At 43.9% G+C, this 16,976-nt stretch overlaps 1 protein-coding gene across 6 annotated transcripts in view; it reads right to left on the bottom strand.

Moving 5' to 3' along the window:
* Positions 1–515: 515 nt before the first annotated feature.
* Positions 516–16,976, bottom strand: part of fgd4a (FYVE, RhoGEF and PH domain containing 4a) — a 57,304-nt gene continuing 40,843 nt past the window's right edge. For 4 of the 6 annotated variants that reach the window (XM_030427024.1, XM_030427025.1, XM_030427026.1 and 1 more), the window contains exons 3-18: positions 15,175–15,327; positions 13,346–13,556; positions 10,429–10,831; positions 7,893–7,982; positions 7,580–7,725; positions 7,259–7,415; positions 6,989–7,127; positions 6,844–6,902; positions 6,613–6,759; positions 6,058–6,230; positions 5,058–5,088; positions 4,866–4,946; positions 4,648–4,773; positions 3,509–3,646; positions 3,231–3,371; positions 516–3,092 (exon numbers count right to left, since the gene is read on the bottom strand). In XM_030427024.1, the coding sequence (XP_030282884.1) occupies positions 2,823–3,092; positions 3,231–3,371; positions 3,509–3,646; positions 4,648–4,773; positions 4,866–4,946; positions 5,058–5,088; positions 6,058–6,230; positions 6,613–6,759; positions 6,844–6,902; positions 6,989–7,127; positions 7,259–7,415; positions 7,580–7,725; positions 7,893–7,982; positions 10,429–10,831; positions 13,346–13,556; positions 15,175–15,327 (2,465 nt within the window). In that variant the 3' untranslated portion in view covers positions 516–2,822. Of the gene's footprint in view, positions 3,093–3,230; positions 3,372–3,508; positions 3,647–4,647; positions 4,774–4,865; positions 4,947–5,057; positions 5,089–6,057; positions 6,231–6,612; positions 6,760–6,843; positions 6,903–6,988; positions 7,128–7,258; positions 7,416–7,579; positions 7,726–7,892; positions 7,983–10,428; positions 10,832–11,372; positions 11,670–12,651; positions 12,943–13,345; positions 13,557–15,174; positions 15,328–16,976 lie in introns of those variants that run through there. The other 2 variants (XM_030427027.1, XM_030427028.1) reach the window with 2 other exon arrangements.

Raw genomic sequence — 16,976 nt, 5'->3', positions numbered from 1 at the left:
GTTTTCCACACACACACATTCAAACATTATGCAACAACCCCCTAAACTACAACAGTAATAAGCAGAATTTATTCTAGTTATGTTAGTTGGTAATAATGGCAAACCGGAGTCCCTTGCTGTTAACATGCACTCAAGTGAGAATAGTGTTTACTGTCAGAAACTTTTCCCTGTTTACAGCAAGTCTTTGTTCCACGATGTCACTCTCACTTTGCATTTACTTTTGTGGTTATCAGACAAGCTGCAGATGGTTCAGTGCTTCACTTATCACGTATATCATGAGACGGTCAACCACTTGTGACAAACAAACTATTAACTTCACCTACGTTTACGTGCCTGTCTGGGTTGACTCATAGTGAACAGTTCTTATCAGGAGAAACAAAACAAGGAACTAAAACAAGACATTTCTTTGTGAAAGTAGAATCACAATGACTCATGTGACCAGAACTGTCATGCTGGTTTTGGTAGGACATTTTAAGTAAAAGCCATTCAAGCAGTAACATTACAAACAAGCTCGCTTGACATAAATCATATTTAATCTGGTTTTATTTTCTTTGAAGGTACACTTTATAAGACTGTAAAGTGCGTAGATTCTCAAGCCTTTAGGGTGGGGATGAGAGCACACATAAAAAAAAAAAATCTGGATATACATTCAGATCTTACAGACAGGAAGGTTTTGTGCTCTTGTTTTATTATGTTGAATAGTGAAGTAGGGGGTGAGATTCAGGAGAGCACCAGCATCGAGCACGGAGAGGGAATGAACATGGTCCGTCCAGCGCAGTGACCGGTTGTTGTCGCGCTGAAGGACCGAGGTGACATCTTTGATGGGTTAGTGGAAAAACATTTGCTCTCGGAAAGAAAAATAACATCTATCTACCGCACTTCATAGCTGACAGTGAGGGGAACGACTGTGCTACTTTTAACAGATCATGCTTGTCATCATACTCTATAAATTACTTTAAATAATACAAATTAATTACAGCATTAAAAACACATTTTACATTTCTCGCACCAGCTTCGCTAGAACTGATTGTGCTGCATTTGCATCTAAAATAAAAAAACCCTGGCACATGAAGACAACGATGATCCCCGCTCATCTCTTCCCACGTGAACCAAGGTTGTCCTGTGCTGGACGAGCTTTTAACAAACACTCAGTTTTAATACTAACAGCACTGCCTGGGCCCCAGGGTTGGGTGATGTGTGACGATACATGTTGTGAGACCATAGATATTTGAGAAGCTTTTATACTGTTTCTACTTATAATTAAAGGGCTACTCTATTGGTTTTTGACATGGAAGTTGGTTTACTGGTCTCGGAGAGAAAGACTCAAGCTGTGAAAACAGATGTACAATGTCTAAACTGTGCATTTATATGATGTTGGATTAATTAAAGTTGCTGAGGTGTAAGGGCCCCCTCAAATTGGAGCAACAACTCTGAAAGTGGCAAAATATTTTGACATGTGCAGAAACCCAGCAGATGAAAGTAAATGTTCACTTTATGGCTAGAATGTTTTATAAATTCATATATTAGATATCAAACATTTGCTCACACACTTATAATATGGTTTTGAGTTGTAAATGTTGACCTAGATTAGTTAAAAAAGTGGAACCTCCATGTTATTTCCACATGGACTTAAAAGCCAATCAACATGCCGAGGTCGAAAGAACGACTTCCTAACTAAGGAAATGGGACCGTTTGAGGTTCAGGTGAATGCTGCTCCAATTTTGTTGTTTTTTGTTGTTGTTTTTTTTCAAAGAAATCTCTTAAATAATTGTCCAATCTTAATGACAATAATTACCGGAGTGTATGTTTATAGCTCTGGTTACCAGTGTGTCCAATGGACTGACTAGTAATGGACTGTAAGGAATTTGCGTCAAGATGATGAAGCACCTTGATTTGTCAGGCATTTCTGAATGAGCCAAAAACATTTACATTTTTTCTATAACTTACAGAAATTTAGGATATTACAACGTGTATTGCCAGTCCAGTTCCATATCGCCCTCCCATATAGCGCCATAAGAAGCTGGTATTTAAAACTCAACCAACTCGACTCATCCTTTTCTGCTATGGTCACACTGATTTATAAATGAGTTCCTTCGCTTCATAGATTTGCAAACATACACAGATCAGCCAACATGCATCCAGAGTTTGATTAGACTTGATGTATTTTCACTGAGTGACTAGAGCGGGAGATGAGATAATCATTACCAACCACATCATCAGTTTTCCCACTTTCGGAACCATCTTCTCAAGCAAAGGAAAACAGGAATACTGTAAATACTTTATATCATACTTAGATGTTTTCTATATTATCAAAACAAAGATTCAAACTGATTTCTGTACATGAAAACAACAATTTTTCCTTTTTGAAAAACAAAACATTTATACTGTACAGGTACACAGAGTTGAGTTTCAGCACCAGCAAACTTCGTTTTGGCAGCAGACCGTCCTTTTGCTTTGATTCACATCCTGTAAAGGGCGCTGCACAAGTCCGTTGTAGTCCACTGGCTCAAGATGATGTTTGGGCTGTCTTTAATAGTGCCTGTTTGTGTGAAGTCAATCAATCCTGAGGCCCCTTTGCTCTAGTGTTGACTGTACCAGACAAGTCTTTTAGTAATCCAGCACAGCTCTAGCTGAGAAAATCCATGAAGAAAGTGGGAAACAGGAGAGTGGCAAGGAAAGGCAGCTTATCCAGCACTGATTTTGTTCCACTTTGTCGTTAAGATTCAGATTTAAGGACAGCATGGAGAAAGTGCATTTGTATATTGTGCGTGCAGCACAGTTCTGCACATATTGTCTTCCTTGAGCATCCTTCAGCCGGCACCTTATGAGCTATCAGTGCTCGCCTCCTGTGTGTTGTTGTTGTCCGTCAGGGTGGCATTGCTGCCGTTGGTCGGGGGGCATTCGGGCACCTCTCCCGTCACTGCCACCCGGATCACCTTCAGCCAGCGCTGCTTGAGCTCCTCACTTTCAGCAGCAAAATTGTGGATGGACTTGGACTGAGAGAGGCGGAAGGTTGCCTGACCGTCTGTGGGCCGGGCGCTGTCGTCCACAGTGTAGCCCAGGAGGGGAATGCTAGACTGGGCCTTCACGTCCTGAGGGATGAACAGATTGTCATGGGAGTTGATGAGTTTTATGCAAATAAAATATTATACATAAAAATCAAAAAAATATAATGCATTCTATACGAATGCTGGTGTTCACATTTTTCGATTCCTGTCTCGGCGTTTTACCTGCGGAGCGCCATAGAGATAGAGCACCAGGCACTCCTTCTCGGGGATGACGCACCACACCTTCTGCCACGGCTTGTTCTTCTCACAGTACTGCAGGAAGCCACACATGATGCTGCTGCCTGAGAACTGAGCCGCCTCGATCTGCACGGTGGGAAGAAGACCGCGGCAAATGAGGACAAAATCAGCAAGGCAACACTACTTCACTAATTTATTTCTAGGTCGGTTATCTCTTTATCTAGAGCAACAGATTTCTGTCTGTATCAGCACATCCTGTTTACCTCTAGGATGCCCTTCTTTTTGCCCTCAGCTACCCTTTCACCAGTCAGGATTAGGAAGCAGTCTCTGCAGACTTTGTTCGTCTTGTTGTTGTCATATTCCAGCGCCACCTTATTGTCTGAACACTTCCAGCACACCACCTGTAATAAAGAGGAAGAGAAGAGCAATAAATATACAGCACATGCTTACCAAAACTGTCACAGGAAGTTATCTTTACGCATCGTTTAGTTCACCGTGACTATTTTTAAGTCAGTAGACATTTTGTTTCTTTTTTTAAATAATACGTTATTTACCTATGGAAAACATTTAGGGGAATTTTGCCTGTGACTGGTGGGGGATGATGTGCAACAAATGTCCCTTGCCAGACTCAAAGTTGAGTCAGGGACATTTCTGCTACAGGGTCTGTGTCTTGAAACTTTAAATGTCCATGTGAATTCCTTGAAGGACAGCAACTCTAACCCGGAAGAGCAATGGATTTTTCTGACTTGAAGCCCACATGTGAACCATATTTCCCTGAATGTGTTTCAGGTAGTTGATAAAGTAAAAACTTCAACAGCAGCGAAATCTACAAGTTTGTCACAAACAGGGTTGGGTAATAAAGGATTACATGCAAAACAATGGGATTATGTAATCGGATTACAAAAATAAGTAGCTAGATTCAATTTGGAAAAATGTAATTATATTATAGATGCATTGTCAAAGAGTACTTGATTACATTTTTGATTGCACTAATCCTCTCAGTTTTGTTCAGAGTGAGTTTAAATTTGATTTATTTAGTTTTTTAAACTGTTTTTAAGGGTAAAAGGGTTGATTTGACAGTTATTTTTAGATGTTTAAAGAAAAAATCCGATGGATTACTTTACTAATATGTATAACGATGTAATCTGTAATCAGTAACTGACTACATTTAGAACTAATCTGACTCAACCCTGCTGATCAGTATCTGAGATTTCCTGTAAAAACTAATCAAGGTAGAAAAATGTTATTTCTTGGTGTTTCAAATTCTACGTTTTCTCTCGTCTGAACTGCAGTTGTGAGCTCTGAATGAGTAAAAGTTCCCTGTTGTACCAGTGACTGATGCGCTCTCATTCACCTCCCGCACATACATTATGCATGACACGACACCATCAAGATGACTTACGTAGCCGCAGGCTCTGCAGTGGTGTCTCCGCCGTGTCAGAGCGTTGAAGGGCTCTTTACACTTCATACACATCGTCACTTCGTTGTCGCGGATCCAGCGAGGGGCTCGCTTCCCCAGCTCTGCATTCTGTAGTCGAGTAAAAAACACAGGCTCATTATGACGGTGCACAATGGATTTCGACAGCTCATTCGTGTGTACAACTGTGATGTGACACTTACAGACACTTCCTCCACGTCTTTCAAGGCGTTTTTGAATGATTCATTTTTTTGTTGGAAAATCTCAATGGTCGCCTGGAAAGCCTGACGGATAAAAAAATAAATAAATAAAATAAAACACACGTGTGAGTCACTTCACATTACCTTCACACACAATAAAATGCGAAAATAATGTCCTATATGTCCTGTATGTACCTTAATCCAGTCTGCCTTGTCTTGCTCTGAGCTGCAGGGGAAAAACACAAAGCCAGAATAAGCGTTAAGACACTGCGAATGATTAAACCTGAACTTTATGTCACACCAACATAGCAGTTAGCCGCGGCCAAAGAGTTTATTTAGAGATTTACAGGATTTAAATACGGAGCTTGGGTGTGCTGTGGTGGTCGTCCATACTGAAATTATACAGTATGTGGTGCAGATTATCAGTGGGAAGCTATTTGAAAGGATAGCTCTGCAAGCTTACATAACTTCACACTGGAAGAAGTTGAACTACAGCAAAGCTACCCATGGGAAAAATCTAGCTTGGTTAAAAGTCAAACCGCAGTCAAAAATGTGCTTTTTCCTCTCGTTCCTACAGTTGAATATTTAAGCCTCGCTGTGTAGAATGATGGATGTGCAGGGTTTGACGCTAGACGGACGGTTTCACTTTTTATTTGCTAAAAAGTGTAAATTCTCCCTGATCTCACTGAAAATCAGATTTTTAAGAGGCGGGCCTGCGAGCATGATTTGTGACATCACCAATAGTTGGTAAGCTAGTCCTGGTCCAATGTTCATCATACACAAGTGTGATGTGGAAACTTGAAGCCCCCAGTGCACACACACACACTGAGAATGGACTTCATAGTAAAGAAGGAGACATCTTGTATCCAGCAGGTGAACCTGAGAAATTAAAAATGTTTAAAGGAGACCTATTGTGTTTTGTTTTTTTTTGTATATTTTTTGTTCTTGTGCGTGTGAAAGGTCTTGAACTTAAAGACCTCTAAAGTCTGCGCCAACAAGAACACTTCTCTCTGTGACTTCTTGACATCACTCTTCATCACTGTGTCCTACATTTGCATAATTTATGCCTCCATCCACGATAAAAGTGAAGCTAACTGGAAGCTGAAAACACGACAGAGCTGACCAGAGACAGGAGAGGGAGTGGGGTGTCTCTTAAAATGACCTCTTGTTGCACTTTGCGTGGAGTGAACTGTACCTGGCCTGTAGCTCCAGTGTCCTCTCCTTCCCCGACACCTGGAAAGTATGAGGGTAATCCTCATTGATCGTCTCCAGGACCTTCATGCCGTCGATGCCAATCCGCGTCCGAACGGTGTACTTCGTCCCCCCCAGACTGAATTTGGGCACGCAGTACAGCAGCATGTGGTTGAACTGGCAGCGAAAGGAACACAAGACGCTTTAGTGAAGGCAGAACATGTGTGAGAATAGATCAGCGCTACTCTAGCAGGCACTGTTTTTCTGCCAGTGGGCGCTGTCCTGCGCACAGCGGGCAACGCGAACTACACGGACGGGAGACATTCAACCCGAAGCTAATAAGAAACAGCCGCGACGTAATCACATCATCTGGCAATCTCAGTAATTGAGAGATTCGTTCATGTGCCCCTGGTGTATCCTCACGTGGAGGTGTTCCCGGCTCCAAATGATTCACTTGTTTCAATTGACTTGTGCAGGGGAAGTCTCGCTACAGCATATTTCCCTGCAGCGTCCTTCATTAGATAAGAAGGCGTTTTTGTGCCTGACGGTTTTCTCTCACCAGGAAGAGGTACCGCTCCATGGCTGAGGTGTTCCTGGCTGCCAGCTTCAGGATTTGGCCCTCCTTGATGAACTCGTTAGAGGGGTTAACGATGTCCTCCTCCTCGCCCAGCATCTCGTATATCTCTATCAGCTTCTTCAGATTCTCCTAAATGAGGATGGGACATTTCATTTTAGTCAGGTTTCGATGAGTCGGAGAGATTCCGTCTTGGTTTGAGATTTCTGTACTTACAGATTTCCGTATGGCGCTGTTGGAGTGAGTAGCGGCTGTGGCGATGATTTCTAACGATTCTGGGGGGGGAAAAAGACGGGTTACCTTAAGACAGGCTGATTGAAATAATAATGGCTCCTTGGAGTTTAAGGCATTTCCGACTTACTTTCTGCATCTCGTCGGTCGGAGTCGTCCTCAGGCAGCTTCTTCAGATAGTCTTTGAGCAGCATCTCGTAGCGAGGGACTCTCTGCACGGGCTCGAGCATGTGATGCTGAAGTGTCAGGAAGCCGCAGGCCTCTTGACTCTGCCCAGATTTAACGGAACCAAAAAGCAGTATTAGCTCACTTTCTACATTTTTTAGCAAATTTGTGCAAATGAAATATGCTTATACAGTGATAAATGCATTTATCCGGAGCGGACTTTGGTTGGCGGTACCTGTATCTCCTGAATGATGGCCTTGAATTGAGGCGAACGATCAGTCCACTGTTTCAGCAGCTCCATGGCCTTGTCGAAATTCTTCACGTACTCTGCGTACATCTTGAGGAAGGGTGTGAGTTTCTGCAGGATGTCTCCGATGCGAGGTGTGGACGCCCTGCAGGGAGGGAGAGGGGGAAGGCAGGGCTTGTTAGACCTGAAGTCGTTGCTCCGGCGCTCCAGAGCGTTGGTTCAGTACAAAGAGAGAATGTGAATGCAGCCGAATGCTGTGATTCAGAACTCTGCTGCATTCATTCACATTTCATTCCCGCCGAAGCTCACCATTCTCCCATGCGTTTCTCCAGGTCCGGAAGCAGAAACTGGCTGTGGAAGGTGTGGATGGAGGAGATGTTGGAGAAGATGTTCTTCACCACCTCCACAGGGAATGTCCCTTTATTCGCCTCCTCCATTAGCTTAAGACAGAACACCTGAAGAGCCGCGCACAACATAGAAACGATAAGTGGCATGTAAGGGAATGAGCTCAAGTTAGTTCAGTTTCTTGGTGCTGTCATGCGAAGATTCTCCTCCCGTGCAATGTAAACGAAAAAAACAAAACAAAACAGAAGTGAACCGGAGCTCTCTCTGAGTTCCTCACCTGGTCCAGCAGATTAAGTCTCGCCACGTAGGCCTTCTCTGTGTGCAAGAGCTCGCTGGCGATCTTGAACAGCTTCTGTTCATTTGTCTCCTGAGAACAGAGGGTACATCACTGTGAGTTGTTACACGTGTGGTGATCTTATACAACTTCTGCTCATTAGTGACTTAGCGAGGTGCGAAAGTGATCTTATTCTGTTGGGCAAGGAAGACAGCCGCACCGCCTCACAGTCTTGCACAATGACCTTTTCCACTCTCATACTTCTCTAGTGGTGAGTAATTGGTATTGTCACCGAAGGCTTAAAGGAAAATGGGACCATATGAGCTCTTCTGAGACACTGGCTGGAGCTAAAAAAAATATATAATAATGCAGAAGTGTGGTATAAACGGTCCGTATTGCATGAATCTGAGGTCAGCATTATATTCCCACATCATTGTCATTTTATATGTGACCCTTTGCAAGTTCCTGTTTGGTTCAGGTCACTGATATAAAGGCACCGTACTTCTTTTACAACAGCCATCAGGGAGTGAATAGCTGAGGAACGACATGTTGCATTTTCTACATATTGTCCATTTACTTGTACTGACTCAGGTTCAACGCCTCAATGACTCCTCTGCTGTTCGAGCTCAGGCATGTGCTGTTAGTTGTTACACACAGCTGACAGCGGCATGTAACACCGACACGTGTGTCCACAACACTGGGCCGATGGTGGGCTAGACTGTGGCCAAACTGAGGCTCTCAGAACAGGAAATGAAAATACAGAATAAGGGAAATGACTCTTAATCAAACAAAGACACAAACATGTCTGACAGGGGTCTGTGTGAAAGGGCGATCAGTGTGACAAAGCGTAGCCTCAGAATCTACTTAAAAAACATCACGCATACTGATCGGGCGTTTGACGTGACAACGACCACGGCAGCAGAATATTTCCGCACCATGCAACTGCAAGGAACAAGTATCTTCCTCTCTCCTTGGGTCCAAGTATCCCAAGAGCACATCATTCATTTCCACATAATTCATTTGTCAACGTTGCCACTTCTCTGCTGAGTTTGTGGGACGTATTTTCTTTTTCCCAGGCACACCATGTTACAGAGTAAGACAAATGCAGTTCATTGTGGTCCTCAAGTAAAACACTGATCAGTAGAGAAATATCTGGACATGCATTTGAGTGCTACAGTGTGACATGAACTTTTACTCGGGTACAGGAAATACTGCTCTTTTTATTTGACTGCATTCATTGGACACCTACATTTGACGAATTCTTTTCAACAACAAACACACGAATAAAGAAATGGCTCATGAGCTCTTAAAAGCGAATGTATCTCTAACGTCTGAACCAGTTGTTCCTAATCGTTTTGACAGAAAAGGAACTGCGATTGTATGTAACTGGGGCCTCTTTCAGATGTCTTTGAGCCGTTAGCAGTTCCACCCAAAAGTGAAACCTCTTAGATGGTTTCAATTAAATAACTGCTTGGGCCCCAACGAGAGCAAAAAAATAATAACTTCACTTCTAAAATTCGTATTTAAATTTAATATCGATAAAAACAATTCTGAGTTGCAGAATGTCTTCTTTTTTTTCTTTCCTCTCTTGTTAATCATCTCATGACCCTATCAATTATATCTTGTGCCCCTTTGGAGATTCTGTGTGAAGTCTGATAACTGTCCTGATTCAGCGCTGGCTGCGTCTGATGACTGCAGTCTGTGGAGTGATGTGGTTACATTAGCTGCCACAAGCATAACACTGCGAAATCCCCGCTCAAACTTTTGGAAGTTGAGATGAATTGTGGGTAATGCAGGCGCCGAGACAAGGAAATCTTTGGTTCTGCTGCATGAACGTGATCAGTGCTCACTAACTTGTAGTGGACTATTTCCACGTGGTTTTATTGGTATTCATGTAGTTGATCCACTACTGTCAAAGGCCCAAAAACCCAGCTGAACAGAGTATTTAAGATGTTGTTTTCTAACAACTGACACAAAGAGGAGAACTCTATGTTAACTCAAGATAATTCCACAAACAGCAAAAACAATCTGATTCGAAAACTGGTCACACAGCTTCACTGACTGGTCTTGACCAGAAAAAGAACACTCAGGTTCACCACCAACGGTAAGTTTGAACTTGACAGAGCTCTCTGTCAGGGCCACAGCACCAGTGAAGATATCTGTTGTTCCTCTCCGATGCCAGAGAGACTGTGGTTGTTTTGAGCAGGGGAGAAGACAGAGATTGATCTGAACCTGAGATATTTTTTAATCCACAGTCACCAGCAGGGAGTTCACTGAAGCACAAACTCAGCTGCTCGAGCGTTGGACATCTGCTTGGCCTTCGCAGATAATAGCCCCTCTGAGACGCACGCATACACTCCTGTAACTCTACCCTTACAGCGTTAGAGTAACCCATTTAATTTCACTTACAGCTCAGAACGTAAATCATTGCTGAAGGTTTGAGATCTGAGAATACCTGAGACTGCAGAGCAACGAGACGGCTTTAAATATATGACACAGAGGATGTAAATACACTCTAACAAAGCAGACATGCACGTACCTTCTGGTCTGTGCTCCCTTCTCCGTTCCGGTGCTCACTTTCTGTTCCACTGTCCTCATTCTTAGTAAGGCTTTCTCTACCAGTCCTGTCCGTGTGTGGAGGTGAATGATCATCGCGCTGCTCTGCGCTCCCGTCCCCCATATCTCCGTTCACCAGCCCGGCAGTCTCTATCCTCACGCTCTCACTGTTCCTCTCCTCCTTCTCCTTGTCCTGCTCCATCTGGGCTACCACCCCGTTAGACGCCGGCTTGTGAGCATCCTGCGGCGCAGCCGGTACGGTGGAGTCGTTCTCCTGAGTCCCCCCGGTCTCGCTCTGCTTCTGGTGGGCGCGGTGAGCTGGGCTGCAGTTGTTTGACTTGCTGATCTGTTTCAGCGGCGAGCTGTCTCTCTTGGTCTCTGTGTTGCTGGTGGAACAGAGGAAAGGGCAAAGGAGGAAGTCGGTCAGTACGGCAAGAGCACAGAGAGACAAGATAGATTGCAGGAGTCTCTTCGGCACGTTGATTAGGGAGTGTGAGACCTGACGGTAAGCAGAGAGCTTCTGCATGCGAGTGTGAGAGTTAAAAATAAAACTGTGGCGATGCACAAACTTCTTTCTGTCTTATGAGGCTGCTGAGAGCTGGTGTAGTGCAGAGGAAGTGTGTGTGTGTGTGTGTGTGTGTGTGTGCGTGGATGAGCAGAGGAGGAATGGAAGTACAGTAATGAGCAGGACAGGAGGAGGGGGAGAGGTACAACACTGCTCCCCAAGGACAGATCCTGTCCTACTTCCAAGGAGAACCCACATTATATATTGTGCTGGAACGTCTCTTCCCTTCTTTGCCTGAGCATGAATGAAATGGAAAAAACAGTTTGCACAAGACGTTTTGATATACAGCGGAGGAATGGAAGCTAGATTAACACGCACAGACACACACACACACACACACACACATGGATGTACAATGTCACCATTCATCTGCTCCACATCCTGTACCGGCAGAGGGTCCAGCTGTTTCCCTGTAAATTACCCTCCGGGTTTGCAGCCAGCAGAAGCCTCCAGTAGCTGCTGTATCTTAGCTCGGCTCGCTGATCCCAACTCGGTCGCAAAACTGGCCATAAAAGACACTTCCGGGTGTCAAAGCATCGCCTTGTCTAGCAGAAAAGAAACTAGATAACCTACACAAAAATGAAAACCCATGAAAAAAAACCCATCGGCCGAGCAGGTGCTCATTAGCTTCAGTCGTCCGCTGTCGCAACAACTGTCGCTGTCCGATTGAAACAGGAAGTATGTATAAATAGAGGAACAACAACAGGCTGGTGAAACACTCCACGGATGAATCACTTCTGGGCTGTCGGCCACCTCAGGTGCCTGTATTGGAGACAATGCCGTCGAACCCCCTCAGAGCAGGACTAAATAACGCCGTGATTGGAAGACATTGTTTCGTACTACTAGATAAGAAAAAGCACACACGCACGGTTCACCTCGCAGTGTGTAGGAAGGTGCACGGAACAGTTCCTCTTTGCATATCCATAACACACCAAGTGTATCAGTGCATGACAGTGTTTTAAAGCGAGCAGAACGAGACAAGAGTTAAGAGCGGCTCCACTTGCCATGTGGCAGTCCTCTAAGGTGCCTTTAGTGCCATGTGAACCAGATTAGTATATTAGTAGGCTAATTCTGTTTCTCGGAAGCTGCGGGCCTTTCTCTTTTTTTTTTTTTTTTCTGTACCGAGGCCACTGGAGGGCTAATCCCCCCCCCAGCCCCCGCAGAGTCTGGATGAAAAAGATGCACCCGTTTGCTCTGATTAACCTCGCAAGGACCTCAACGCGAGAACGTGCGATGAAAGGGTGCCGGATCCTGCTCGGATTTTGTAATTCTGTTTGCAGAGATCCAAAATAAGAGGCTACAGACTGATGATACTGAGGGAGATCCAAGCAGGCATGCCACTGCTTGCATTTTTTCTTTGGCTCTACTGTATGAGCAGTTGTCCGGCGGGGACAAGGGCACCATTGTTGTGCCTTTCCAACACTTTCAACCGGCCTCCCTCGCACAGACAAGGCTGCAGCATTCAAATCTTACTAACACGACCTGGAAAAAGGGGGGGGGGAGACACACTTGGAAGCCAGCATTAGATTTAGTAGATTCTGCTGGGAAGAGTTTGCGTAGAAGCCGACAGAATGCTTACATGACCACAACGAGGCCTCACGATCAAAGCAGACATATTAAAGATAGTGTGAGGGATCTTACCTCGGTCTCCGGGGTTTCATCTCCCAGCACTGGTCCACAACTGAATGAGGAGCCGCGTTTCCCCCTTGCTTGTGTAAATCTCCTTTCATCCCCTCTGCTAACGCTTGGCCTGTCGAGCACGGGCTAATCTGGGCTTGTTCTGTCTACGGCGCTCGTCTGTGCTACTACCAATGAGTCAGGCTGGTTACTTTGATCGAGAGGACTTCTGCTTTTAATCCTTGAAATAACCGGCATAGGAAACGTTAGGAAAGACAGAGAGGTTTTTCCGTCACCGCGGGGTTGCAACTGCCTGAATGAGGTCGTTTTTTTGTTACAAAAACTATTAAGTGACGTGGTTCGTATCTGTCAGGATGAACCCCGTCATGCTGGACACAGCATAACTTCAATACTGAATGTCCACTTTCACTGGATAACTGTGCACAATAGATTGAATGAAACGAGCAATTCCTCACAAAAACCAGACAAAATCAACTGCTTCAAAGCATATTTTCCTGATCGCTCTCACACACACACACACACGCACACACACACACACACATAAACACATAAACACACACACACACACACACACACACACATAAACACACACACACACACACACACACACACATGCACACACGCACGCACACACACACACACACACACACACACGCACACACACACACACACACACCAGCGGGTAAAGTGCACCTACCTGTTCTCCTCAAAGCGGCTGATGAGGTCTAACACTTTGGAGGGTTTCTCCCTGACTTTCTCCCTGTTCACAGCCCCTCTTCCTCTTTCCCCTCCTCCTCCTCCTCCTCCTCTGTCCTCCATGACCGGTCTAAGCGATGGTTTCTGCAAGCGGCCCAGTGGGGACGTGAGCTCTGTCACCGGGCTCTGGAGATGTGGTGGCTTTGGAGGCACTGGAGGAGAAGCCAGAGGAAAAGTTAGTGACTACCTTGGACACTGGACGTTTGCTTTGATTTCACTCATTAGGGAATATGTCGCTGCAATGTGGAGTTGGACCTGAGGGGGGCGGTATAAGCTATGTCAAATGACCCCACGCGCACAGGACACTGAGCTGTCAACGTCCTAAATGTGACAAACAAGTTACCCAGCTCAGCACAGAGTAATCAATCAGTTTCACTCGACTCACAAGTCATGTGTTAGGACTTGAAGTTCCAGGATGATTATTAGCAGCAGAGAGAATGGAGTCTCTGTCTCTTGTCTTATCTGTGTACAATGATTTACTCAGTGCAAATAAAAAGAGGAACGAGGCACAGGGTTCACTGATCCTGGGACATCTTATGTAACTCTATTCCTGTTTTCACTCTCCTTGAGGTGGACTGAGAATGCTTGGACCCCCAAAGTAATTAGCAGTGGCGGAAAGAGTGCTGACAATCTGTACGAAAAGTACGAGCACAGTTACATCACTGAACTATTACTCAACCACTAGTAAAACCACTAATATCAAAATAAGACAGAAGTAAAATAACAAAGTATTCTTCTCAAACACTACTCAGGGATCTGCTCTGTGGCCGTGCTCTCCTCTCCGAACCTGCGCCTGCTTGAGTCTTGTTTTTTTGTCTCGATTTCTGGATTTTCATTGGCTCCTTGCTCTGCTGGCTACAAGAATGCAGATAAATGGTTTAGATACCGATTCAAATTGTATTTAGTACTCATTTATCATTTTAAAAGGGACTGCGCAGATTACATGGTGTGATGCATACCCAAGTATGAGACAAATGAAGAGGTTATGAAATATGATGTTATGTTATTAATTAAACCATACAACAGTATAAACAAGTACAGCTGACATTATCAGCTGGTAAACTGATTGACACAAAATGTATTGTTTCGGTAATTTTGAATGCATCGTGTCCAAACATTTCATGGTTTCAGCTTCTTAAAGGGTAACTTCACCAATTTAATATTTGTAATCATTTGGTTAGGGCTATTGGTTGGACAAAGGGAGCATCGTGAAAGTTTCGCTTTACTCTCCATCTAAACGGTGAAATCCTGCTTTTATATTTTTGACTGGGCAATAATAATGTAAAGATATAATATATAACATTTATAATAACGTTACCTGTACCAGAGCATTTCTCACAGTGTGCCACTTTTACCTAAGCAAAAGATCTAAATACTTTCTCCACCACCGCAGGCAAAGTGTAAATCCTCAGGCATGGCTGAATTTATTGGATACATTGCGTCTCTGAAGAACAGTCACATCACTGAACTATTACTCAACCACAAGTAAAACCACTGACATTTAAATAATACTAAAGTAAAATAGCAAAGCATTCTTCTCAAACACTACTCAGAGTATGAACTACTTTTTAACCATTGGTGTTTAACACACTATTAATTCTAAAGAACCACGTCACTCTAGGTGAAAGGTCACTCTGAGACAATTAGCACGTGCGTGCCGACACCCTTCTCACCGACTCCACACATGAATCATAGACCGATACGATTGTGTCAACTGACCCTCCCACTCTCCAGCGTTAGGCTGGATTGTTGTGAGTTGTCATTATGTACCTTGTGGTTTAGACAGCGAGGGCGGCCTGTTGCCAGTGCCTGTTCCATTGACGCCTCCCCTGCTCTTGTAAGTCGTCCCACCGTTCGCACGATTCAGACACGCCTGCACACTGGGTGGGTTGCGGTGCTGGTGTGCCGGGCTGCTGCCTAGAGCTGAAGGACAGGGAGAAAAGAGAACAAGTCAATTACAAGAGGAACATGAAGACATCTCTATTTTCATAAAAAAAGTGGAGGACGAGTAGTTAAATCTTCTAAATCCATGCATCAAATACCCAGGAAAATGTTTTAAGGATCCCTTCCATACACCACAGTGTGCCAAATCTCATCCCTCCAGACATTTATACACAGTGCTTACTGGCTATATATTCATTTCTGCAAATATGTTTATGGTAAACAGCTGCACGGTAAATATTAGAGAGAGTTAGACAGTTCAGTTGATTATCCAGCTAATGATCCCGTTGATGATCAGCTCTGGCGGGGCTTTTTAGCCGACCAGCTGGCCACAGATGGTACAGCGGCAGTGTTTAGATAGAGGAGACAGACCGATTTAATGAAGCGACTGGCAGTGTTTACAGTAGCCTAAATCTGCCTGTCTCTCTGACCTCAACAGCACGCACACACACACACACATGCATGTGAAACGCGTGTACTCTTACATGCAGCCCAGTAAGGCAAATGCCCATATTTGGTTCTAAATAGCCAGTAGGTTCTCTCATTACTTTACGAGCTATTAGTTTCCATTTAAGGTGGTCACTTAAATGGGTGTTTGTGATTTAACAAGTGGCGCTGATGTATGGGTTTGAACGCAGAAATCAATGTAGCTCTGCGCTTGGCTAACCTGCATGGATTAACAGTGTGTGTAGTGCAATAGCGATGGCTTTGACCTTAACGGATTCAGACATACAGTTTCACACCAGAACTTCAGACGCCTTTTATAAAGTATCTGTTCTGTTTTCAGTCAAGAACGTCAAGCACAAAGACAGTAAGATTCAGTCAACCTTTGTTTGGCGCTCAGAGATGCTAAAATGGAAAGAAACATTTTGCGCCTTCTTAATGCATTGATTGACCTGGTTTCACGTCTGAAAATAGTTAAAAGCTTCTGAACCTTTGATGAATATACTATCAAAAAACTCTGAAATCTTATCTGCAACTAGAAAGACAGAGAGTGCATAAATCCACCACGGACCAACAGTCTCCTTTAATTCAATCAAAATCCAATATCAAACTTGACAGTCCTGCATCACTCTACATTTGAACTGCTTGACCATGATTTAAAACCACCACATGTAGTAGCCACATCAAAGCAATCACTCACAGATCCCAGCCACCTCAATTGGCTTGTTTTTTGTTTTTTTTCCATCAATATGCATGTATTATTCTCAGAGAAATTAAGGAAAATGGCAAGAAAATGCAATGTTGAAAGGAGAGGAAAAAAATTGCCAATCCCCACTAAAATGTAATTGGGTCTATTCTGGGCTGAGACCCATCCACCATCAAAGTTCCGTGGAAATCTGCTCAGTAGTTTTTTTGTAATCTTGGTTACAAACCAACAAACCACCATACGGGAACGCATGAACACCTCATTGGTGAAGGTACCTAAAGTAATAATCGAATGGCTGTTTAAACTCTTTTTGTGCAATAAACCGAAAGAGTCTACAGCTAAGCTATGCTAGCAGCTCTTTAGGGGTTTTTGAGCTAAATGCTAACATGCTCATAGTGATGCTAATATGCTAATGTTTAGCTAAGCTAAGCTATAAGTCACCAATTCACCATTTGCAGTTACTGTGTGAGCATGCAAACAT

Source organism: Sparus aurata, chromosome 8 (assembly GCF_900880675.1).
Source record: "Sparus aurata chromosome 8, fSpaAur1.1, whole genome shotgun sequence".
NCBI lineage: Eukaryota > Metazoa > Chordata > Actinopteri > Spariformes > Sparidae > Sparus > Sparus aurata.
The sequence above is the reverse complement of the archived record's forward strand: the minus strand, read 5'-3'. Positions and strand labels throughout refer to the sequence as shown.